Below are 25937 nucleotides of genomic sequence, written 5' to 3' on the forward strand. Positions count from 1 at the left end.
CTAAAAAAAAAAACGATGTAGCTAGCCAGCTAGCATTGTTTTGCATCGCAGGTTAGGCATTAATAGCTAGTTGTTTTCAGTTCGTGCGCCGATAATTCGCTAAAAAAATACCACAATAACCTCGTGATACCTGATGGCCATCTAGATAAAACACCATGCTCAAACTAAATATGCACCTAGCGAGTATTTTAGAAATTAATTTTCAACAGATGTCAGGTTATTGCAAGCAGGCAAAAGAAAGACAACTTTGCCAGTAAAAAACGCTTCTTTAGAGTTTGAATTGAAATGGCAATGACTAGTCGAAATGCCGAAACCGTAGCTGTTGTACATATTTATTTGCGATTAGCTGTTGAGGCATGCTTGATGTATCAAAATTCAAAGCACAGTTTGTAACATTAAGCATTGCTTTGCTGAACGGTTGTAGACGCCCCAGCCATAAAATCAGCGCGGTTCACTCAGGTGCGCCCCTCCGTGCGCTAGCTGGTATGCATACTTCAGCCCAGATCGTTCGCTCCACCCACTGGACTTTAAACAGAATGCATCTCAGCGAGACTACACTTTCATAGATGGGCCTTTCAGGAATCGTTGCATCCAAAATAAAAGTGTGCAAACATATCGCGCAATATTACGATATTATGAGGATCTTTTTCCAAAAAGAATATATCAACGCCTGAGTTTTAACTTAGTTTTCATAATGTTTATTAGTTGTCATATGTTCACAATGAAACAAAGTAAATGATTTTACTTCTTCACAATGGTATTATTGTGTGGGTTTTGTTAGAACCCACCATTATATATATCGCCACCATTTGTACTTTTCGCAGTGACCGACCACTCCTGTGTAATCTCTATGTCTAGGTTGACTGCTACATGTATCTCCTATACTGTAATATATTAATCACAGTGGAATCTGAGAAAATTTTTATTAATATTAATTAATTAATTAATCCTGTTAATATAGGATTTACTTATGTGGTGGAAACTGTACTGACTGCAATTTTTTGAAAGTAATGGTACTATGCTGAACTATTTAACATGTATATAAGGCTTTTCTCCCTTACATTCAATTAGAGATGAGATGAAAGCATATATATATAGGCAAAGAATTAAACAAAGGAATATTGGTACTTTTTTGCTGTGTAATCCTGTGTGTTTCCAAACATTTTTCCTATATATGCAGCTACTAAGCAGTGTGTCGTGTAACAAAAATTCTAGTGTAGAATTTGCTGCCCCAGTCCTAGGTCAGGTATTGGACAAAATTATCAACCTCAGTCTGGGTTCGGTTCAGGTATTACAGTACACAGACCAGGCTGGGCCTGGGCTTCAGGGTTATAGGCCTGTGCAGACCTTTAGCATGACTCTAACAAGGCTTCACATCCAGTCTGCTTAAGAAGGCCCCACCTGACTCTAATGGTCATGTTGATACGTTAAAACATTTCCGGAGTTGATATTAATCTGTGTACTGGCGATGAGCAGGTTTCAGAGAGATTTTAATCTGGTTAGCCGTGACCTCCCTTGTCCACGTCCTTCTTAAAGACGGTCTGCCCTGGATAATCCAGGGATGCATCCAGGTCGCCATCTGGTGTGGCTGCAGTCTCATCCACTAGAGGGTACTGTTCCTCAATTTGTGACAGAAGAGGCCAGTAAAAATTTGTGTGCTTACAGCATTCCACTGAATTTCCATCTATATTTTTATATGTTTTTTTTGAGTGTTTTAGGGACTCCATCTGCTTTTGTACAGTTTCAGATTTTGATAACTATGAATAAATCATTTACAGATTAAAGTAAAAGCAATTCCATATCAGTTTCTGTTCAGATATATTTATTATCATTTAAACCTGGTCTTTTTGAGTCACCATACCTGGGTTATAAAAATGCATGTAAGTTATGGAACAGTTTTACCACATGGCAGTGGTTTAACTTGCTAAAATATTAACAGTGTATCTATATTACATAACAGTCTGATCTAGTTCCTTGAGGATGGCAATAAAACAAAAAAGTGTATTTTTAAACATCAAACATCCTTTGAAACAACATTGAATAAAGACATTTTAAAAAACAAAGGAAATAACACTTACAAAAATGTACAATTTGTACAGAAACACTTGTGCATAATGGACAACATTCCACAGAGGTTTCAGAGGCCAGTCATACAGTACAGAAAGTTGTGGATGAGCATTTCTGAGTAGAGGTTCTCTGGCCAATGAGTGCAGAGGGTGTCCAAGAACATCCAGTCATGTGTTGTGAGAGTCCAACGGAACTGCCTTACCAGTCAAAAAAATAAAGACGGTGAGAAAAATGCACTCAGCCCGTTTGCCTCATGCCTTAGCAGGGGACTGAGCGTGGCTGTCCTTTTTCGCTAATCTCATAGCTCCCCAGTGACATGCTCATTATGTTCTCAGTTCAGCGCCACAGAGATGCCGTTTAGCACTTCTGTTAGTGACCGGGCGGGCGTGAGTGTGAGGCTCGGCAAGTAAACGCAGTGAAACTCTCCCCCTCGCGTGAACCTGTCCTTAAACATCACATAAGGACCTTTCCAGAGCTGGAGAAGAAGAGAGAACTGGGTTTACATAGCACTTTCAGAAACGTGTTTACTGGACAGAAGCCGAAAGTGGGGGCCCCATACGCAGCGGCGGCGAGCGGGTGCAGGACATTTTACTGCTGTCCCGAAGAAGCCGCCACTTTCTCCGGCATGCAGGGAGGATGCCAGGGCGGAGGGGCCCGCGAAAGATGTGATCCTCTTCGTGCTGAGTAACAGAATCCCACAGGCTATTTATAACTCCGCCGGCTACTTCATCTTGCAAGGTGCCTCACATTTAAAGAAAGCCACTAATCTCTACGTGACAAGTGCAGGCAGTTCTACTCTCTCACGATCCCTCGACTATTTGCTTATGGAGCCTTCTTGAAAGCAAGCAGCTCCCATTCTAGAAAATTCCATTCAGAAGTAGAAGGCTGGAGGAGTCCGTCTTCCTGTACCAATGACAGTCTTCCTTCCTCATTCTACCTCTCTCTTTTCTTATGTCTTCTCCTCTTCTTCAGTAGTCGTAGAGTCTGTTCCCCCAGGAGTGTTCTCCATACAAACAGACTCCAGCTTCCTGAAGAACCCTAAACCAAAGGCCCAAATCCCAGAGTGCTCAAAATGGAGGATATGGCTGTAGACAAAGCCGAAGGTCCACCCAGTTTTTGAGCATTAGGGAGCCTTCCCCTGATATGGAAGGGTGGGCCAATGTGTATGAGGACAGAGAAGTGGAGACAGGCTTCTCCCACGATGGGAAGGAGCTGCTGGGCCTTATTTGGCCGGCTCACCGTCCGTCCCACAGCGCCCCTGCCCCACCCCCCCAGGCCATCCTCAGTGGTGGTGCATCATCACATTGCCTTCATCCACCACGGTCAGCTGTGCTACCTGCCGCACAGTCGAGATCTTCCTCACTGCCTTCTGCAGCAGCAGCTTGAAGTCTTTTGTCATCTCCGGCCTGCAAGAAAGCAAGAATAGCAGAGAGCTGGCATTAGTCGGAGCGGTCTGTGGTCCCAGCCAGATGGATATGTACAAGTGTCAAACGACTTTTAAAATTTATTTTTTTACTTTCAGCATTGGGGAGGAATGAAGATGTTATGGCGTGCAGAGGTGGAAAAGGTTACAGCCTGTAATATGTCCTCATAAAAAGACGAATATGAATTAGTACATCAGACAAAATGGGTGAGAAGCACCTTGCGCTCATTTCATGGCCTCACATTCTAAAACAAATTCGCACTTAATTAGACATGGGCAACACACAGCATAATTTCACGCTTTTTTATACTGAAGCATCTGTTTTTTTCAGAAGTGAATAGTGAAACAAGCCACAGAGGCTTTATATACTATACAGCCCCTGGTTCAGGTGCCATTTCTAGGCATGAATGTAATGTACTGAATGTAATGCAGCCATAAATCTGTGGCTGTATTTTCGCATTGGCACATGCACATACAACAGTCTACTCAAGGATAGAAAGTGCTCATATATCAGCTCATATATTCTTGAAATTCTGAAATCTGGGTCATGAAAATCGGAAGAAGTTCACAACTGACAGTGTCCATGACTATGCAGGCTCTAATGTCACCCAAAAGATGTCTGTCCAGATAAAATCAGTGAAGGCCTTCTTCAAGTGTTGGTTATGCTTTACAGGTTTTTTTTGCTTGTAGAGAGCAAATTCCACTTTTATTATGGGTAACACCCCCAAAGTGGTATTCATGTCAGCGTTCAGAGATCCAGTGGATTTTTCATTGCCATTCTTTCTCAGAGAATCCATAGAATTATTTTTGTTTTAGTGTTGTATCACTATATTTTTCTTGTGCTCTTGCACTGTATTGCTCATGCATCTTACACACGTCTGTATCAACATCCACTAGCCTATATTTTCAAAAAAGAACCCAGCATCAGGCCAAAATGCAGGTTGGGAGGAAATTGTCCTCTTGAGCCAATCGAAATTTACAGACAATCAATTTGAAAAACAATCAATGTTTCGTGAATGTTAAAGACATTTCATCACTTAAGAGGGAGGAATGACCTCTTTCGAAACGGGATAAAAAAATGGTGAGTCACATACAAAAAATGGTGTAAAAGTTCCTGAAATGGCTGTCACCACTGGTCGATGGTGACAGCCAGGAGCAGTAAGTAATGTTGTACATCTTCCATGCATAGCATAGTTACTATTCTCTGCGAGTTGTTTTTCTGCTTTCTGCTTCCTGCTTCTTGTATTGGGCCATTTCCTCCAGCTGCAGACCATGAGCCATTTGCCTTCAAAATACTTTAAAAAAGCACTATAAACACGTTGGGCAGGGGTTTGTACGTCGTCAGGCTGATTGCTTACTCTGACTTTTGGTCCGGCGGAGCAGGAAGTGGTTTGGTGAAGCCGGTCTTGCCGATCAGCCAGTATGTCTCCTCCATGGTCTTCCCCTGTGGAGAGGAGAAGATGAAAGCCAGGGAAGGGAGGGGTTTCCTCCCTGAGGAAGGGTAAAGGCCTCCCAGCTGATACTGAGGCAACCAACACACGATCGCTATCAGTGCGTTAACTCCTCAGGCAATCGGGCCGTTGGATTCCTCAGTAATACAGTTGGATTTCTCTGTAATACGCTGACCCCAGCGGGAAGCAGATGCTGTCTGGATTATGGCTTTGTAGTAACCAGAGAGCCAAGACAGAGGCGCCACAAATGTAGGTGGGTAGCCATTGGTGAGGTCATGAGCAGGGATGAAGCTGATCATGAGAGGTTAGTGGTTATTATGGGTTTATGGTTTATGATTAGTAAAAGAAAATAAGGATAATAATAACATGCCAAAATCTATGATACACCTCTTACGTATATATTCCCACAAATCAATCTAGTACTGGCTACTGTACGTGCTGTTATTTAGACATATACTCAAAAAACATTGCGTATTCCATAACTGAACATTTGCAGGACATCATTCGCTTTACGGGTTGGTCATGCAAAATGGATTCATTAATTCAGTAGACTGGTAAGGACTGACATTCACTGTGCTAGGAGGCCACATTGTGCGGAGTGATTGTTTGGAGTTTAAGCATCACTTTACCCCTGTTCTGAGACACTGTTGTTAATTAAGAGGAGCTTCACTACCGCCAAACGGGCTGATTCTTGCTCACAGGCTCAGTGGTGGCCCCAGTGTGTGCTTTGAGTTTTAAATCCACAGCCATCTTGCTACACTCTATGGACAAAAGTATTTGGCCACACCTGTTAATTATTCAGGTGTTTCAATCAGACCCATTGCCACAGGTGTATAAAATCAAGCACCTAGCCATGCAGTCTCCATTTGCAAACATTTGTGATACAAAATGGATCGTTCTGAAGAGCTCAGTGACTTCAAGCATGGTACTGTGATAGGATGCCACCTTTGCAATAAGATGGTTTGTGAAATTTCATCCCTGCTGGATATTCCACAGTCAACTGTAAGTGATATTATTAGAAAGTGGAAGTGTTTAGGAACAACAGCAACTCAGCCACGAAGCAGAAGACCACGTAAAATCACAGAGCGGGGTCAACAACTGCTAAGGTGCATGGTGCGTAAAAGTTGCCAACGCTCTGTTGATTCCACAGCTGAAGAGTTCCGAACTTCCACTGGCATTAATGTAAGCACAAAAACTGTGCGGCGGGAGCTTCATGGAATGGGTTTCCATGGCCAAGCAGCTGCATGTAAGCCTCACATCACCAAGTCCAATGCCAAGCATCGGATGGAGTGGTGTAAAACACATCGACACTGGACTGTGGAGCAGTGGAAACGTGTTCTGTGGAGTGACGAATCACGCTTCTCTGTTTGGCAGTCAGATGGGTGAGTCTGGGTTTGGCGGATGCCGGGAGAACGTTACCTGCCTGACTGCATTGTGCCAACTGTGAAGTTTGGTGGAGGAGGGATAATGGTATGGGGCTGTTTTTCAGGGTTTGGGCTAGGCCCCTTATCTCCAGTGAAGGGCAATCTTAATGCTTCAGCATACCAAGACATTTTGGACAATGCTATGCTTCCAACTTTGTGGCAACAGTTTGGGGAAGGCCCTTTTCTATTCCAACATGACTGTGCCCCAGTGCACAAAGCAAGGACTATAAAGACATGGTTTGATGAGTTTGGTGTGGAAAAACTTGACTGGCCCTTACAGAGCCCTAACCCCAACCCCATCAAGCACCTTTGGGATGAACTGGAACGGAGATTGCGAGCCAGGCCTTCTCGTCCAACATCAGTGCCTGACCTCATAAATGCTCTACAGAATGAATGGGCCCATAGAAACACTCCAAAATCTTGTGGAAAGCCTTCCAAGAAGAGTGGAAGCTGTTATAGCTGCAAAAGGGGGCCCAACTCCATATTAAAGTATATGTATTTGAATACAATGTCATTACAGTCCCTGTTTGTGTAATGGTCAGGCGTCCAAATACTTTTGTCCATATAGTGTATGTTCAACGCTGGTCACTTCAATTCCCGGGTGTGTCCGGGGTGCTCGTGGCTTACCTTCATTTCCGTCTTCCCTCTCAGCTGGACCTTATAGCCCATGTTCAGGTCCCTAAGGATCTTGACGGTGCTGTGGCTGACGTGGATGCGGTACGCTGCAAAAGCAATCAACCCATCACCTGTCGTGACATAGCCCGCGACTCTGACCCACACTCACACAAGAACTGACCGAAATGAGACCTTCATACTGCTGTCCGGTAACCACAATCAGCACCCTCACATATCATGTGCTATCAGACTATACCTTCACGGCCTGTAATATCTCCTTACAGTTCACTGTGTTTCGATGCCTTGATATACAACATCATTCAGCGTGACGGACAGTCCTAAATGTCCACGGTTGTCTGCCTCTGGGAGATGCTCGCTGATGATGTCTGAGACAGTTTCTATCTGGGGCAGATGTCTCTCACTTGCTTTTACTCACTCTCCTCCCTTCTGCGGTAAGCTATTCAATCATTTATTGTTCATGTGTATCTGCTAAACAAGCAGGACATCAGATATGACCTATTTTGCATGCATCTGGTACAGATGAAATGTAAGATTAAGAAATTCCATACTTCAGAGTGATCTAGAGAAACTTTCCTGCTCTCCTTGGATTGAATGCCCGAGTCTGTGCCACGTTGCATGTTGGCATTGCTGTGCACTGCACCAGTGTCTGCACACAGTCTGTTTGATGCTGATTGTGTGATTCTGAGTGTCTGTGTCATGATCTTTCCCAGCTGTGCTTGAGTGAGAGGAGGACAGGACTCACGCATTCCTGTGGCCTCCATCCGGGAGGCAGTGTTCACTGTGTCCCCAAACAGGCAGTATCTAGGCATGGTCAGACCCACCACCCCCGCCACACAGGGACCTGGAATCAGAACAACAACATAAATGTGCACACACACACACACACAGACACACATATCCACGCACTTACACGCACACACACAAGTGTGCACACATACGCACACGCGCAAACACACACTCTCACACAAACACACACACACGCATGCACACACACATACACACAAACACACGCATACACACAGACACATGCACATGCAAGTGCACACACAGGTATGCATATACACACACACATGCATGCACATATGCCCTCAAGCACACACAAAGGCACACACAGGCAGGCACACACACATGCATGTGAACACACAAGCACATATAAGTCTCAAAGACAAGAATTGATGTGCCTTTATGCATTGACTGTACTGCACTTGTGTTCGTTAGTTCTGTGGCCTTGATGACCCGAGTGAAAATTGCTACAGGTGCGTCCCTGACCTGAGTGCAGGCCGATTCGGATGCGGACCGGAACATCGGGCATGTGCCTCATCTTAAATGTCCCAACAGCGCTCAGGATGTCCAGCGCCATGTTGGCGATCTCGGCGGCATGGCGGTTCCCGTTGGGGACCGGCAGTCCTGAAGCCACCATGTATGCGTCACCAATGGTCTCCACCTGGGAAGAGCAAAACACGGGGTCACATGATTGGATGGGGGGGGTCACATGACTACACGTGGAGAAGTCGGACATACAGAAGTTTATGACAAAGTCATACAGCAGGGCTCGTAATTGATCTTCTGGGCGAAGGACTCAGCAGTCATTCCAAAGTGTTTTAAATGGTAAAATAATCACGTTCATGTCTAAAATGTCTGTGTTCTAATGTCTAATGTGTCTATTTTTGAAATTAGGCTGTATTTGGTTGTTTTGCTGTCAAAGTTGAAAAATCAAATAACACTTTCGGCTCATTTGTCACTCATTTGAAAACCCATTAGTGCATTACTCCAGGACAGCCATTATGCACTTCATCTGTTAAATACTTTCATATAATTGTAGTGTATTACAGTGGGGTTTAGGTTAGTAGAGAAGGAGAAGGAGGTAGTAGGTAATGTTCTCATAAAGAGCTACTCTGCAGTAGTCCATGGAACTTGGGCATGTTCAACACAAAAATGGAAGTCTGCACTGTCTCAGTGCTTTTCATGCATAACACCAGTAGATTAGAGCACTTCAACATTATTGAGTGGTCTCAGTATTGGCCTTGGTGGAATGACCCTTTTCAAGAATGACAACAGCTCAACGTGCTGGCTGCCAGAGTTTAAAAAGACAAGTTTAAGTACTTGTTGTCTGCCCCCAGAAATATTACTAATAATGTTGCGAATCTGATAAATATTGCACATGATACAACATGGTTTCAGCATATGCTTTTTGGGAGGTTCTTTGGATGCTTTTTTCATTGTTTTCAAACAAACTGCAGTGGTCAAAACTCAACTGCCTAAATTCACATTTCACATGTGCAAATGAAAATTCATTTAATCAATAAATCAAAAAATGCTAAATGATAATAACTTGACAAAGTCATTCATTTTTAATTTTACCATCTTTGATCAGACTTCTCTCATTAATGGGCTTATGAGAGGGTAGACTTTTCTTCTTAGGAGAGAAACAGAGCTGGTCTGAGAGGGAAATGCTTGAGCTGGGAGAAGGAGAGGAACAGAGGAATAGCACATTTTCTAATGAAATCAGAGCAATCACATCTGCTTTGATTCGTGGTTGGCCTTAAACCTCACTTGTGTTTTTCACTGGTGCTCCTCCCACCCTGCCTGTCCGTCGTGAACTCAACAGAGGAATGCTTTTTTCCTGGAGCCGAAGAGTGTAGGCCATAGTCTCTATGATCAATTAGCACCTCTCTGTGATAACTTATAGGGCGAGACAGACATAGTGGTGATGGGGGAATGCTGTGTATTAACTGTGCGAACACATCAATATGGATGCTTGGCAAAGGGTGGCTCCAGCAAGCACTTTATTCTTTCCCAAGGTGCACAGCACAACCAGGGAGAATATTCAGTGTGGTGTAGATGAAGACAGGTGGTCTGACAGAACTCAATGCCTGGATCGCCAATAAAATCTCTAGTTGCGAAAAGTAAAGTTTGCAAAAAGTTATTTACAGTATAGCTAATGTGATTTGGTTGTGATGTGATTATAATTCTACCAGAGGAAAGGGGATATATACAACTTGTCTCATTACGCTATTTCCAACCAAGTGAGCTTCATAAACCAATAGAAATGACTTATGGGAAAATCAATGTTAGTGAAACTGTGTACAACACTTGCGTGAAAGTCTTCTATACCGGTAATTTCATTTAAAATGCAAATCATAAACACATTGTTGCATATCAGTACTGCAAATACAAATTTCCATGTAAATGTTCACGGCTCTGCTCTTGTTAGGAAATTTGCTACACATCCAAAATCTGTCAATGATAAACAATTCCTACTCTCATACTGTGATTTCTGACCTCTAGTGTAGAGACAATTTATATGACATTCATCCACAGCACCACGGCTAGATTCTGGAAATGCTGGTTGCCAGTGTTGGTAAACACCAAATCCAATGTAAAATAAAGACTTCTGTGTTTAATAAGGGATAGACCAGATGATTTAGCTGGCTGCGGGCACCTCATCATGACACGGGGTTCAAAACACGTTCAAATGACAATACAGCTGGGTTACACGGTTAGGGGGAATTCCTCCCTTCAGGGTGTGAGGTAGCAGCTCCTGCCCTGATTACAGTCTGCGGAGTGGCAGTACCATTGTTAACACCTCTGTCCCTTCCAGAACGCAATCATGCAGAGGTGTCATCTCCACCAGTGGTGAATTATCGAGAACATCATGCTAAAAATGCAAGATGTTATTTGTGTTATGTTTCCCCCACACAATGAAATTCATTTTAATCACTTTCTATCATCAGGTAATCACAGCAGAGGCTTGTAAAAGACAGAGGTTTTTCATTTCTCCCTCGGTGCATTATAGTGTATCTATGGTGTGATTTATTGTTATTTATTGTACAGCATGATTACTTTGTTTTACAGGGAGAAATGAACAAATTAAAATTTTGGGGTCAAAAAAATCTCATTTTCTGTTTTTGAGTAAAAAAATTTGTGTGTAACTGTGTGTCCTCTTTGGAGCATCATTTCTGTATGGTCCAGCCTGCTCAACCAGGCCATGGAAAATTCCCATCATGCAGCTCACTCTCAGCCATGTGGGGATGGAAGCATTACCTTGTAGACGTCATGGTTCCCAATGATGGCATCAAAGAGCGTGTAGAGGTCATTGAGGAGGTCCACCACCTCAATGGGCTCGCTGTTGGCTGAGATGGTGGTGAAGCCCACGATGTCGCTGAAGTAGAGCGTCACATTGTCGAAATGCTCCGGCTCCACGGTGCAACCGACCTTCAGGGCCTGAGCCACAGACCTGTGAGAAAAGGCACACATCTGCCCATCACTCAGAATGCATCCCTGAGCCAAAGCACACATGCAGAGTGCATGAAAGAATTTTTTTTTCTTTCTGCCGCATGTGTGTGTATGTATGAGTGCATGTCCTTGACTATGCCAGGCAATATATATCAGTGAGTATTTGTGAGTATGAGAATGAGTCTGTGTCCATGTCCATATACTGCAATTCTATGTGTGCAAAAGTGCTTGTGTGAAAGTATGCTCAACTGTATTTTGTAGGTGTGTCTGTGTGCCTGTGTGCATTAACTGTGAATGTGTGTGTGTGTGTCAAAGTTCCTGTGTGTGTACAAGTGTAGGCTATATTTGCATGTTTGTACATGTGCATGAGTGTGTAAATATTTCTGTGCATAGATATGTTTGTAAACACTTCTGTGTGTGTCAATATTTGTGTGCGTGTGCATGAGTGCGTGTATTGAAATGTTTAAGTGCATGCTTGCGTGTGTAAACATTTGTGTGTGTTGGGCGTGTTGCAGAAAGGCCATCTGTGACTCACGGTGGCAGCATCTGGGTGAGCAGCTTCTCAGTCTTCTGCTTCTCGATTTCCAGCTCCTCGGTCCTCTCTCGGATCAGGTCTTCCAGGTTACTGGAGTACTGCTCCAGCATGCGCAGCATGGAGTCGATGATGTTGGTCTTCTTGCCTTTGTTCACATTCTTGAACTGGGGGGGGGGGGGGGGGGGGGGGGGGGGCACAATCAGCTGTGTACTGATTTACAACAACAACACAAACTAAGGTTACAGCTAGAACATAAACTGTACTACTGACGTTACAGCCAGAACACAAACCATTCTGCTGAGGTTACAGCTAGGACACGACCTATACCGTTGTTAGCTAGGGGGAGCTAGCATTCAGCTTTCTGTGTGGAGCCCAGATTTACTGAGTTTTGTGAAATGTTTTGACTTTCTGTAAAATCTTTTATCTTCAGCCCATAGAGACTAATGCGCATTTTTACTTTGATAGAGCTATCTCAAATAAGAGGAATACACTAGTGCATACATTTGACATCAACACCCAATACCTCACAAGACAGACAATTAGCTCTTTTTTATTTTTCTGTGCTTTTTCTGAGTGAGTCACACACAGTGATGTGGTCAAAAGAAAAGAAGGGAAGAGAGGGAGGAGGATTGTTGAATTGTGTGTGTGCCTGTGTCAATGAGTCTTCATGACTGTGTGTGTGTTTGTGCGCCTGAGCGCGTGAACATTTGAAGACAGGCCAGGTGCAGAGCAGCCGATTGGTTACCTGGTTGTAGATCTCTTCAAAGGTGGGCCGTTTCTCCGGGTGCTCGTTCCAGCTCAGCTTCATGAGCTGGATGCACTCCACAGGGGCATGGTCAGCGGTCACCATGGGACGGCAGAGAGGAGGGGGCTTCTTAATCTTCTGAATGAGCTCTGAGAGGCGGGAGCCAGGAGGCAGGCATACACCATCACACATGTGCATAGTCCAAATAGAAAGATTGAGACACACCAAATGTTGTCATAGTGACATGTTGTACCAAACCCTATTTAAACTCTTATAACATGCAATGAACTGTTAGACTAAATGAGAACAGATGGTGGTTATGAAGCCATCAGTGGGCATCAATAGAGTATGATCCCTGTCTGTACTTGGCCCTTAGTGGTGGAATGAACTCCCATAGAGGTTAGGACAGGGGAATCACTGGCCATCTTCCAACACAGACTGAAGATCCACCACTTGAGACTACATCTTGGATCCACCTCAATCCTTGCCCCCCAACACCTGCTACCTCTAGTATTTGATAGTTATTTTACATGTAGTATTGTGATGTAGTTTGGATTCTGTGTTCTAGGGACTGATGTATTGTAGTCTACTTGGCGTCCGTTATCTAGTCGGATTGCAAAAGTTAACTTGTGGTAGCGCTTGAACAGTATTATGCTCACACTCACTGGTCTGGCAATGTTGTCAGCCTGGTCTGACACTGTTACTCATTTAATTTAAATGGATACACTTATCCGTTCTGTTGTGCTGGACGTCGCTCTGGATAAGAGCAACTGCTAAATGCATGTAACGTAATACACACAGCCTTCTTTAACAACAGGTCTGCTGTCCACAGCAAATGGTATGGTTGACAAGCATAATGTAACAGCTCTTTGCTTATTTATCCAATTCATTGTTTTTCCACACAAATTCACCTACTTTATCTATAATAAGGAAAAAACATTGAGGCTATTCAGAGACACTGAGTGGAAAGTGATTGTGCAAGGCGCAGCTCCAGGATGCCTGGGTGTGTGAGCACAAGGCTGCCAGGTGAGGCCTACCCTGAGCCGACAGCTCCAGCATGCAGAACGGAGGCCCCCGCATCACCACCTCCTGCACGATGATGGCGAAGCTGTACACATCCCCCGGCAGGGTGCCGTACAGCCCCGGGTACGAGCCCCGCAGGATCTCAGGAGCCGTCCACAGCAGCTCTGCAACACACACATGCACACTGAGTCAGTCTTACACACACACAGTCAGTCTTACACACACACGCACACAGCCAGTTTTACACACACGTACATGCCGGCCATGTCTATAAAGCTTTATTTTCATTTCATCTGACTGTGACACATCCTTACACTTATAGATGCACATTCAGATGCAGTTTGGCTCACTGAAGTTGCCTCTTTTGTGAGTTGCCTTCCATGATTCCAGCCATGTTGAATAAGAACCCATGCCCACTATCAAATATGATGTGGAGGTTTATTATGTCTTGGAGCCCTCGTTAAAACAGAGGGAGGTATGAACAATGCAGACGTTTTATTAAGACTTTTTAGAAATTTGAAATGCCAATTTTAATTCCAATGCATTTTATTTCCCCATTCTCCCCCAGTTCAGAATGCCTAATTGTTTATCATAGACACACAGCTCCCATTGCTGCAACCCCTACTGTCAGTCCAGGAGGGTGCGGCAAACACACACTCTGCTGTAAAACACACGATGTCACCGCTGCTTCTTTACACGCCACGGTTTCCGTGCCAAGCTTGCATATGAGTCAGAGGGAGACACGTCATTCACAGCTTTGCACAGGCAGACCTGCAAGAACCTGACTGATCAGCGGGGTCACTAGTGAGCTACAGACAACCCCCTGGCTGATCAGCCCACCCCTATATCCCCAGTGTAACAAAACCAATGTGCTCCACCGATGCAGGCTCCTGGTCATTGTCAGCCAATGGCACAGCTGGGATTGAGCCTGGGCCACAGTGCCCGCATGCACTTGAAACAAGAGCTTTTACCAACTGAGCCAGGAGCCCTATGAAGCCATTTTGACCAAAAATCTGCCAGGAAGCTGAAACTTGGCTGAAAATGGATATTCCAGCCTGACAGAGAGCCGCAGCATTTATCCAGATCTATAATGAAACAGCTGGAAGAGCTCAAAGTAAATGCTCTCGATTGATCACCTCAATCTCCAGACATCAATCCAATTAAGCATCCTGGGTTCAGGCTCAAGAAAACAGTACACAAATGAAAACAAATAAATCTGAAGAATACAGAGCAATTCTGCCAGAAAGAAGGGACAAAAAGTTCCCCACAGAAGTACCAGAAACTGACACAACTCTAATGGAAGCGTCTCCAAGTGTCAGAAAAGGATTTACAAAATTCTAATTACAGGGGTGTGAGCAAATGCAGGGCAGACATGCACAGTCACACATGGAGGATAGCCATATACAGCTGGAGCAATACACACAAGTGCAACCAATTCCTGAAAAGGCTAAATTACACTGCACACTACGACCAGCAAAAAGACACAAAAATTCCCCTGAAACAGGACAGGCATGACCAACAACCAACAAAAAGTGAGCATATTATTGAATCACCGGCCTTACACTCTCTTACATTCCCAGCATCTTATCACCATAATGTTTCTTTGATGTTGTCAGGTTATTATGTAATGTCACAGCAACATAGCGAGAGAGCGATTATGTTTTATCTGGGATGCTCTGGCTATGCAAATGGCAGTGAGATTAGGAGTGGGAGGGAGCAGGTCCAGCCGCGTGTGCACTTACCCTCTGCAGGCGGCTCCACATAGGGGAATTTCTGGGCGTCCAGCACCTCGTTGTAGCCGTAGTCGGTGACTTTGAGTACGAAGCGGCCGTCCACCACACAGTTCCGTGACTTCAGCCGTCCATGGCATATGTTTCTGTGATGGAGGTACTTCATGCCCTGTGTCCCGAAAGAGGTGACCGAGGACAGGTTTCAGTTCATATATTCATCAAGATGCATTTTGGGCGCTGCCCATGAATAGAACTACTGTCCCAACATTTGACATAGTGATTTCCCTTCCAAATGCTTTTGATCATAGTGAATAACTGCAACAGGATGTGTGGATGGAGGATCATAGCGTGTCATCTCCTTCTACACCCTCCTTCATCTCTGTCCAGCCCTGTCACCATCCTGCTACCCATCCCACGCAATGTCCTGACCCCCTCTGCCACTTCCTCAATCTGTCTGCTCCCTCCTGTTACCTCCACACTCCACACCCCTCTCACATCTCCTCCACCCTCTCCACAGCTACTGTCAAGCACTTCCTCCATTCTCCCCCTCCACCCTCCTACAGCCCTGCCTACTCTTCCTACACCCCGCCCACGCCTCCATCAGACCCACCCACCTTAATGAGGTCCAGCAGCAGAGAGGACTTGAACATCCAGTCCAGTTTGACGTCCTGGTTTTGCAGCAAGTCCTCCATGCTGCCCCGCGAGCAGAATTCGGTGACGATGCCGAAGATGTCACAGTCGTGAAAGAACCCCAGGAACGGGTTGACGTTCTCGTGCCTCAGGTCCTTCATCTACAACAGCAGGATGTCACGTCATCGTCACGTAGTGCTTTTGTCGCTACCAGAACATTACCTGTCCGTTATGAGGTTTGTGACATGACTTGATATCAGGGGTATTTCACAAATATCAAAACTGGTAAGGGACAAATATACAGTAATTGTAAAATCAATTTCTTCATCACTTCTAATCTCAGTCTGTGAAATGTGTCTTTCAAAGGCTACTGTAGCTATTTTAGTGATATATCAAATAATGCTTTAATGGAAATCCAACAGTTTTTGCGGTTGCTTTCCATTTAAAGAAAAAATCCTGACACAAAGCTTCAATCTTAGAGACAATCCCAAAGCACTGGACAGTGGGGGTTCCTAGATAATATGTATTTCCCTGTTCACCTTTTAATACGACTGTGCAAAGATGAAAATGCAATCAAAGCATACATAATCCTGCTGCTCGTACAGTCTGAGAAATTAAAAGATGAATAGATGGACAGTGTATGAAAATATATTTTAGGAATAAAACATAAGTGCACAAGTGTTTCAGCAAAACAATGAGAGGTCTGTTGACAAAACAATCCAGATTCACGAACAGTAGGAATAACATATAATGGCCCTTGTAAGTTTAGCACAAATCACTACAAACCATCAATTATCACAAACAGTGGACAGACATTCACAGTAACCATAGAGTAAATCTTGAAGGGAACCAACCAACTCAAAGACATCGCTGGTTTTTGGGTTGATGACTGAGAAGGTTCCATATGGCAGTCTTTTCAACCAAGCCCAGTCTCCCTGTAAAAACACAGTTGCCTTAATAGAGCTGTCTCAGGTATCCCTAAAAAAAGATTATGCAGCATTCATTCATGTCACCCAATCACCCCCAGCGGCAGTCACTCTCTCTGTTTAACATGCACTTCAAATACCCTATCAACAGCGCTTCTTTGGTTTGAGTTTTAAATTATTCACACCTTCCCAAGAAATATATGCTATAAGTTATAGCAATGTACATTTAGGATCATTAAATCATTTCTGAGAGGGACGCTATAGGTCCCTCTTTTGATCCTCACCCCTCTCTTACCTCATAGATGGCCACATTGGAGTTCTCGTGGGTGACTGGGGTGACACTGGAGCAGGAAACTACTGATTTAATGCTGCGGTCAGCATTGGACTGGCGGCTCTTCCCATCGCTGGTTCTGCTGTCATCCAGACTCACCTTCTGTGCACAGAGTTTCAAGAGACACGCTTGAACAGGAGGCTAATTATTTCTTCCATTACATTACATTGTTGTCATTTAACAGAAGCTCTCAACCTTAGCAACTTACATATGTTTCAGTTTTTACATGTTATCCATTTATACAGCTGGACATTTACTGACGCAAGTGTGGGTACAGCAGCAGTGCCCCAGTGGCAAATCGAATTGGCAACCTTTCAGTTACAAGCCCTGCGCCTTACCACTGTGCTACACTGCCACCCTACATGATTGCTATTTAAGCTGTAGTAGCAATACCATGGCCAACGTCCCTCCCCCCAGCCCTGTGTTCCTTTGACCTGCCCCTCAGCTGTGTTCAGTAGAGACCCCTCCGCTTCCTGGCCCCTTTGAAACCCAGCAGAGCTGACCTGGTTGCTTATGGACGGGTTGATGAAAGTGAGGTCCGCCAGGGTCAGCTTGATCTTGTTGGGACCACGGACCAGCCGCAACTGGTTGATGCGTCTCCTGCAGATGCAGAGTAGTGAGGAGGTGAAGAGGCAAAACCTCCAATGAAATTCATGCATAAAAGGAAGCAACTATCACAACCTTGCCATTATCCCTTACTGTCTAACTGGAGGCCTGGGAACACAGCGAGGGAAAATGCCTGACTGGATAAAAGTAGTCACATGACAAGGATGGCAAGTAAACAGCTGCGCTTTGTGTTGCAACTCACCATCTTCTCTGTCCACATAATACAAAAGGAGATACTTTTAGCTTGAGATATTTTACTTTTAATGAGAGAAAGCCTTTCTGTGTGAAACTTTACTTTTAGCAAGAGAAACCTTTAGAAACACAGAGGTAGCTGGGAGAACAAGTCATGCTGGTGATGTGACAAATAGTAACATCCTAACTCATGCTGCTGAGCTGTACTACACTTGATCCATCTATCTGAATGTTTTCCCTGTGTTTTCCTGTTCCTCACAAGCCTGTGAGCAGAATTTATTTGAGAGGGACACTTTCACACTGCTGAAAAAAACCAAATAAGACCCAGAATCAATATTACCACAATGCTGCATTGACTTAAATGCTTGCACCTTAACTATGAATGGAATTGTGCAATTACTTGGTCATCAGTACCACCAATGAATTTCAGGGAAAACATGTGAGAATCATCTGGAGTCTGTAGCACACACTGAGCCTTTAAAACCACAAACACAAACCCTCTCTTATCATTCCTTCATTCTTTCCTTTGACAATGAATTCAATGAAATTCATGCATAAAATAAACATATTTTTGACACAGCATAACTTATGACTTCAGCTCAAAGACCTGTTGAGAAGGCATTTCATTTCATTTTGGTTCTTTGGTTCTCGAATGTACAACATTAGGCATACTTCAAAAAATTGGAAGATAAAACAATTTTTAAGTGGGTGTAAAAACCTGACTCTTGTCTGGTTCTGCCAGGATTTTGGCTGAAAAACGCCATTTGCGTAAAGTAGTGAAATAGTGTTTACTTTTGAGTGGTGGTTCCCCAACAGTGAAACATAACAGCAGCCTAATCCCCTCCATCAGTAACTGTTTATTACATAAACATGTGACGCAGTGATACTGGTGTTGACACGGAGCGAACATCTGCTCCGTTGGTGACCGGCATGCTACCTTGTGGTTCTTTTCCTTCTTCTACTAACCCTCTGTGGGGTTACCCCTATAGAGGGCAATATTATTTTTCCCCTAATTTACATATTTTAATTATTCCTTCCCATAATTCTCTGGTTCCCAGCCTTTTGCATCCCATCCACCCTGATACAGAAACAACCAACAATTTTGTTGTGCAATGTAGCACTTATATATTTTACAAAAGGTTAAAATCTCTCAAATTTGTGGTGCAAATTTTCTAGCAGTGTAGAGTGGCGTACCTTACAGCGTACATGAACCCCAGCAAACCGATCAGCACGGAGTAGAGCATCACAAGGGCCATGACTGCGGAGAACAGGTCCACTCCTGACAAGGGGGGCACACAATATGAGGGAGAGAGTTACAGAGATAGTCAGAGGTTTGGAAGAAATGATCAACCAAAGTGCATTTACATAAGTACCTAAAGGAACTGATGTCCCAGCATTCTTGACCAATGGGAAAGCATTTCTGTTTTCCTTCCTCTATTAGATTTAAGACAGTCAATTACTAATGATGCCATTTCTTTAATGTGTGCCATTCATCCCTAACATGTAACTAAACCTGTATACCTGACAAGCATTAAAGAATTCAAAAGTTCATTGCAAAGTGACAGTTTCACTGTGCATTTTGCCAAGCCGTAACTGTCTTCCCACCCTATGTGTATGTGTACCCCCCCCCCCCCTCCACTTTACACACATGTAAGCCTCTTCATCTTTCTCTTCCATGTGTCCATATGCCCACATCCCCTGTGCTGTGTAACTGAATGCTGCTCACTGTCAGGGGACAGGCACGGACTCAAACACAGAGCAGGGATACTCAGGTTCCAAGAGGTTTTATTGAGTGGGAAATTGCAGGGCAGGTTCATAGTGGCAGAACAGGCAGGGTCAAAAACCAGAAAGGCAGTCCGAGGCAGAATCAACAAGGAGCAGTGAAGGAAAACAGGAGCAGGCTGGGTCAAACCGGGCAGGCAGGCAGAACAGGCAACAAAGACAGGGCGGCAGGCAAGGATGAGGTCGGATGTCAGGCAGAAGTCAGAACAGGAACAACACAACAAGTAATCAGGCAGGTATGCAACAGACAAATACTGAGATGAACTGGCAATGAGACAGAGACAAGCAGGGTATATAAAGGCAGGGCTAACGAGGAGATGGGATGCAGGTGGGCAGGCAGGCAGGTGGAGACAATCAAGAAATGAGGTGGGTGGGGACAGGGCGGACAGCGGGGCAGGGCAGGAACACATGGGATCTGTAAACAAAAGCACATGGACAACACTGACAGACAGGGAGAAACACAAAACCAACAGCTAGGGGGCCGAAGTACTGACACTCTCTCATACCCTGTATGTATACTTACCCCTGTCCCCCACAATATGTGAGATCAAACCCTACCAAAAGTCACTGGGATTCATTTTAGGCTACTGTTAAACTGTACTGAAAGACCACTTTGTTCATAAATAAAAAAATTATTTTATTAGCCTATTCCTATTTTATTTCACGGATAACAAAGCTTATTGTCCTAAAGTATTTTTTAATTATCACTATAGAATACAGTATGATGTTCTCCTGTTGTTCATTGTAAGTGAACGACAGCAAAAAGACAGCTTTTTCCAGAAACATACAACTCCACCCTGTACACACACCTCTACTTATGCCAGGGGTGTCCAAACCTCTCCTGGAGGGCCACTTGTCCTGCATATTTTAGATCTCTCCCTGCTCCAACACAGCTGATTCAAATGATCAATGGGACAAGTGGCCCTCCAGAAGAGGTTTGGACACCCCTGACTTATGCCATGCCATTACAGAATGAGAGACACTACAGCCCCATTAGCAACCTATTACCACTGAGCACTTATACATGCACCCTGTGAGCAAATACACATGCTACATACACTCTATGAGCAAATGCAGCTCAAGGATATGTCTGGGTTGCAAGGGCGTGACTGAGGATTCTGTAACTAGTCAAGGTCTTAAATGTATAAACAGGGCTAAAAATAAGTAAAGTTGCTGCACTGTTCTGCCATAGAAGAGATAATAAGTTATTAATTGGGTAATAGTGACCAATCTAGCAGCAAAGCAGTGAAGGAGGTGATGAACCAAGCCCTGTTCATGCAAAGAGAAATAGCTCAGAGCTTACAGTAGTGTGTAGTTAAAAATGACCAAAATTTCAGAAACGTCACTGTGTCAGCGTGTTCAAAGTACCTTAGACGTGTTTATTTTATTTCATTTATATGTGATATTTCCATTGTGTAAAAATGAAGTGTTAAATGTGCAATGCAGATGTGTCTTACCCTACATTTTCCCCTTGAAGAAACACCCTGTCTACCTTTATGCTTATTCCTATACCCATGGAAGCATCACCAATATACAAGCCAAGAAAGTAACACCATGCTATAATAAACAACAGAAACTATCAAACATAATGATTTTTACCCAAAGGACCTCCTCAGACTACAGCACATATATGTTTCCCCAGACCACAGCACAAATATATTTCCTCAAAACACAACACATACAGTATATCTCCTCAGACCACAGTGCATATAAATATAAAAGAACAGCGCACATTTGCAGCATGAATGTGCAGCCAACAAATCTGCAGGAACTGTGTGATCATGTCAGCATGGAGCAGAAACTCTAAGGAATTTTTCCAGCACCTTGTTGAATCCATGCCACAAAGAATTCAGGCCTTTCTGTGGGCAAAAGGGGGTCCTATCCAGTATTAGAGAGGTGTACCTAATAAAGTGGTCACTGATTTTTCCCCAGACCGCAATGCACATGTATTTCCCGAGACAGCGCACACAGAGGGCCCCCCCAGCCTCACCTCCAGTGCAGAGGATACCATGGGTGAACCAGCAATTGGAGTCTGTTTTCGGGGAGACCCCGCGGGGGAAGTGGACGGCCCGGCCCAGGAACCTCAGCATCCCCGTCTCCGTGTCCACCTGGTGGGTGGGGTGCAGCTCCCAAGACCGCCCATCCGTGTCCAGCACCACAAAGTCGGTCATGCCAGCGCCGGAGGCGTTGGTGCGGATGCGCTGGTTGAAGCCGTAGAAGTCGAGGCTGCGGGAGTGTCGCACCAGATTGGCCGCCGACACCCACGCCCCCGAGAGCCGCACACTCTGCATGGCATAGGCCATGAGCAGAATGGAGTTGTAGATGGTGCCGAACAGAGGGGACACCTACAGCAGATGGAAAAAACACACTTATCAAGCAACACCAGGGATTTCAGCACAAGCCAGGAGAGACAATGGCTCCTTTAAAGACTCTTTCTGTTTCTTTTTTCCAGATGAGCTTTGTACCATAAACATGTCTACATGAACGTGTAGACTTGTACATGTCTTTCTTCGGGTTAAAACTGATATGTTGCACAAGGTTTCTAATTTTGGTAGCAGGTGAATTCAGGATGAAGGAGACATGACTGTTTCTTAATTTTTTTGACCTTCTTTTTAGGTAAGTTTCGCTAAGCTTTTTTCATGTAACTTTACTAACCCCTAAACACACAAAGGAATCTCAGGATGGACCTGATGTGCCACACAACGCTTCACATTCTTTCTCATTCTTCTTGCTATACCCCTCCTGTCCCTTTACCTGGTACGGCTTGAAGTTGGTAGGGATCTCCCCGCGGTCCATGGCCTCCTGGTAGGCCTGGTAAAAGGTGTCCTCCTCGGACTCCATGGTGACGGTGAGTACGGCGTCGTAGGCGCGGAGCAGCTTGCTGTTGTTGCGCAGGGCCGGGTGCCGCACGTTGTGGTACGGCAGGCTGTACAGCAACGTGTCGTAGGGCACAAACACCAGGGAGCCCTCCGTCATCTGCATGTCGTGGGCCTTCTCCAGCAGCAGCCTCTGCGTCTCCCCACCAATCAGCACCGAGTGCATGCAGAGGATCACCACTGCAGGACCCAGGGAAACAGGAAGTGTACAGAGATTCCTGGCCTTCTAACCAGGAGGGTACAGGTTTGATCTGACCCTTTAAACATACAGGTGCAAGCCTGAACCCCATTTTGGACACCTTGAGGTAGATACCAATCTATGTGATCGGAAAGTTTCAAGGCATCTTGAACAAAGACCTCTACTAAGTAAGAGCACAAATCTATTACTGTGGAGGCAGTTAGTTGTGAAAGGATGGACACCAGCAGTGGGTCTGATGCTGTAGGTTACTTTTTCACTATTCTACTGAACACTTTCAGGACTTAATGGAAATAACAAAAACAGTAACTCTTAATAATAATGATAGTTTTCACTAGGTTTCACTAGGTTTCAGCAGTATGATTTCCTACCCCATGATGTGACAGCTTTCCCTTCGGCCACACAAGGCTGGTAAAACCCAGCTGAAATGATTTTGAGATAACTGGCCCTTACCACGTAGGTCGTCCACCCTCTTGACATCGGCTAGGGTCTGACCCACGCTGTCAGGGTCATTGGTCACGGTGGCCACAATGCGTGCAGACAGGCCGTGGCTGCGCAGAGCGTTGGCCACCTTGTCGGCCGTCTCAACCCAGCCCTCCTCCACTGATGAGACGACGCCCACATGCGCCCAGCGGAAGTGGCGCAGGAAGCTGAGCAACACCCAGATGGGCGAGGGCGCTGTGCGGACCAGAGTGGAGTGGCTGCGGGAGTCGTCCAGCTCGTGGCCGATGCAGGCCCAGGAGAACACGGCCTTGTTCCAGCTCTTGCCCAGCAGAGAGGCCGAGTCACAGTAGCCGGGGTTGGTGGGCCCCACAAAGGCGGACACCCGGGTCTGGTAGTCCATGAACACCCTCAGAGCCCGGGATGTCTGGCAGTCCTCGTCCAGGATGACGTAGTTGAAGGTGGAGGGCAGTGACAGAGAGCTGTCCTTGTTGATCCTGTCCACAGCCAGCTGCGCCGCAGCTCTGGGCAGTGCCTTGGCAAAGAGAGGGTCACATGACCATGGCCCCACCACGCCCACCCAGAAAACGGCTGCCTGGGTCGAACTCGGGAGGCAGAGCGCAGCCAGTAGGAGCCAGAGAAGACAGGCCCCATGGGGACGGAAGGGGGACTCGGGGCGCTTGGCGTCAGGGGTCGTTGGTCCTTTCCTCGTCCATTCATGCAGTAAACTGTGGAAGGGACGGAGCCGGTATCGCATTGCAAGACGCCGGACGCCAACTCACTGTCCCTCAAATGCTGTCCTTTCCCCGGCAGCCCCAGCCTCCTGGCAATACAAAGACAGGGAGACATAAACAGAGAAAAAGGGGGAGAGAGAAAGAGAGAGATGGAAAGTAAAACAGAGAGACAGAGAAAGAGAGAGAGAAGGAAAAAGAGGAGAAAATCAAGACAGAGAGATAGGGAAAGAGAGAGATGTGGAAGGTGAGACAGAAAGACAGGGAGAGAAAAAGAAAAGGAAAGCAAGAGAAAGCGGGAAAGAGAGTGAGTAAGAGAGAGACATAGAATCGGAAGCCACAATGCCCTGTGTAGCATCTTCAACTTCCTGTCAGTTGTGTAGAGAATGTCAAATTACATATGCACATAATAACACATAATCAGAAATCACGGGAAGGTCACTTTACAAGAGACCCTTCAGTACACGGAGGGCCTCACCACAGATATTCTAGTTTTTATGACCAGATATTTAGCTCCATTGCTCCTTCCATCCTCCATCTAAGGGGGTTCTGGTCCTAATTCCTGATCAGTCTTGAAATGGATGTTTACATGAGCACTAGTACATTAGAGTTTGTATCACAACTTGACTCATGTCTTCCTTTGCTAACCCACCTCTGTCATGAGAAACACTGATGCTTATATTGGACTCCACTGTCCCTCTGAAACTATCTGTTCAACTGTATGGCAGAAAAAATTGCTGTTGTTTATTAGATGTCATTATCCAAGCTTACATACCTTCTTCTCGCATTTTCCATAGCACTTAACAGAACGTACTGTTTGTTATGTAATGGCTTCTATTGTCAGTTGTGACACTGTTGATTTGGGATTATCCTTGTTCTTAGCCTAACCTATTAATATGACTGTCTGCTAAATGACCAAAAGTAAAATAGTGAGCAGGGGAGCCCCTAGGTATGTGCTGGTATTGCATTGGAATGGTATACTCCTGTTGGGTACATTGTGTTGCACTTGCCTGTCAGGTCAGGCGCACATTTATGATCAGAGCAGAAGGTGTTTGACACTATTGGCCATTATTTGTGTGTGGATGGAGATGTCCCTCTTAATGTTTCATGTTGTTTTGGTGGATGTCGTTGTGTATGATGTCTGGAGTTGCTCTGATAACAGCTTCTGCTGGATGTCAAAAATATAAATATAATGCTAAATGGACTAATATTGTACATCACTCTGGATGGTGCCTGCTAAGCAACGAAATGTAAATATAAAATGTAACTTAGCTTAAATTTGATCAATGATCCACTTAAACTGCTGGAAACATGCTGCACACATGTACTGTATATAATGAAATGATGGCCTCCTAAGCCTAAAGATAAGATTATCTGCCCAATAAATAGTAACGGTAAAGTAAATATTCACTGCAACAATTCAGGTTAAGCTTTTTGCTCAAGAGGCACAGCAACATGGCCTTCCCAGGGATTTAAATCAGAGCATTTATGCATGTGTTCCTTCTCCTAACCAGTAATTAGCCCTGCTATTTCGGCCCCTTTCTCCAAACAACTCAAGACACCCTACACTTCAAGCAGTGCGCCAACTGAGCATTCCATAGAGGTTTTAAAAGTAAATCAAACTTCAAAAGGAACGTTAATTCACCCATTACACAAATATGTTCCTAGCACAAGATCCATTATAAACTTCGGCCCTGGACTCTGGCGGCAACCATTCAATCACACTTCTGTCAAAATCTTATTTACTTAGTTAAATATACTTAAATTATAATACACCGAGGACAATGAATATGCATTTCTAAAAATACTTCACTCATACCCATGCTAGGTTATATGGCAGTTATGGCGTCACATAGCAAGATGCAAAGCTACACGTTTATATTTTTATGGATTATCTCAATACAGCCCCGCTTCTTGAGCGGTTCCAATACGAATTCCTGACCAGCAAATCAAATG

The 25937-nt window shown here is 44.7% G+C and overlaps 1 protein-coding gene across 1 annotated transcript; it reads right to left on the reverse strand.

Annotated features, from left to right (window-relative positions):
• Positions 1 to 3349: 3349 nt before the first annotated feature.
• gc2 (guanylyl cyclase 2) lies at positions 3350 to 24007 on the reverse strand. Its single transcript, XM_036548468.1, has 19 exons — positions 23263 to 24007; positions 22492 to 22793; positions 21728 to 22082; positions 19150 to 19234; positions 17592 to 17757; positions 17122 to 17211; positions 16755 to 16835; positions 15885 to 16061; positions 15283 to 15439; positions 13555 to 13704; positions 12518 to 12666; positions 11773 to 11936; positions 11046 to 11238; positions 8271 to 8445; positions 7744 to 7842; positions 6993 to 7087; positions 4849 to 4934; positions 4721 to 4775; positions 3350 to 3466 (listed from the first exon to the last, which is right to left on the reverse strand). The coding sequence occupies exons 1-19, from the start codon at positions 24005 to 24007 to the stop codon at positions 3350 to 3352; spliced, it is 3441 nt and encodes a 1146-aa protein (XP_036404361.1).
• Positions 24008 to 25937: the final 1930 nt, after the last annotated feature.

The sequence above is a fragment of the Megalops cyprinoides genome, chromosome 16, assembly GCF_013368585.1.
Source record: "Megalops cyprinoides isolate fMegCyp1 chromosome 16, fMegCyp1.pri, whole genome shotgun sequence".
Classification (NCBI taxonomy): domain Eukaryota; kingdom Metazoa; phylum Chordata; class Actinopteri; order Elopiformes; family Megalopidae; genus Megalops; species Megalops cyprinoides.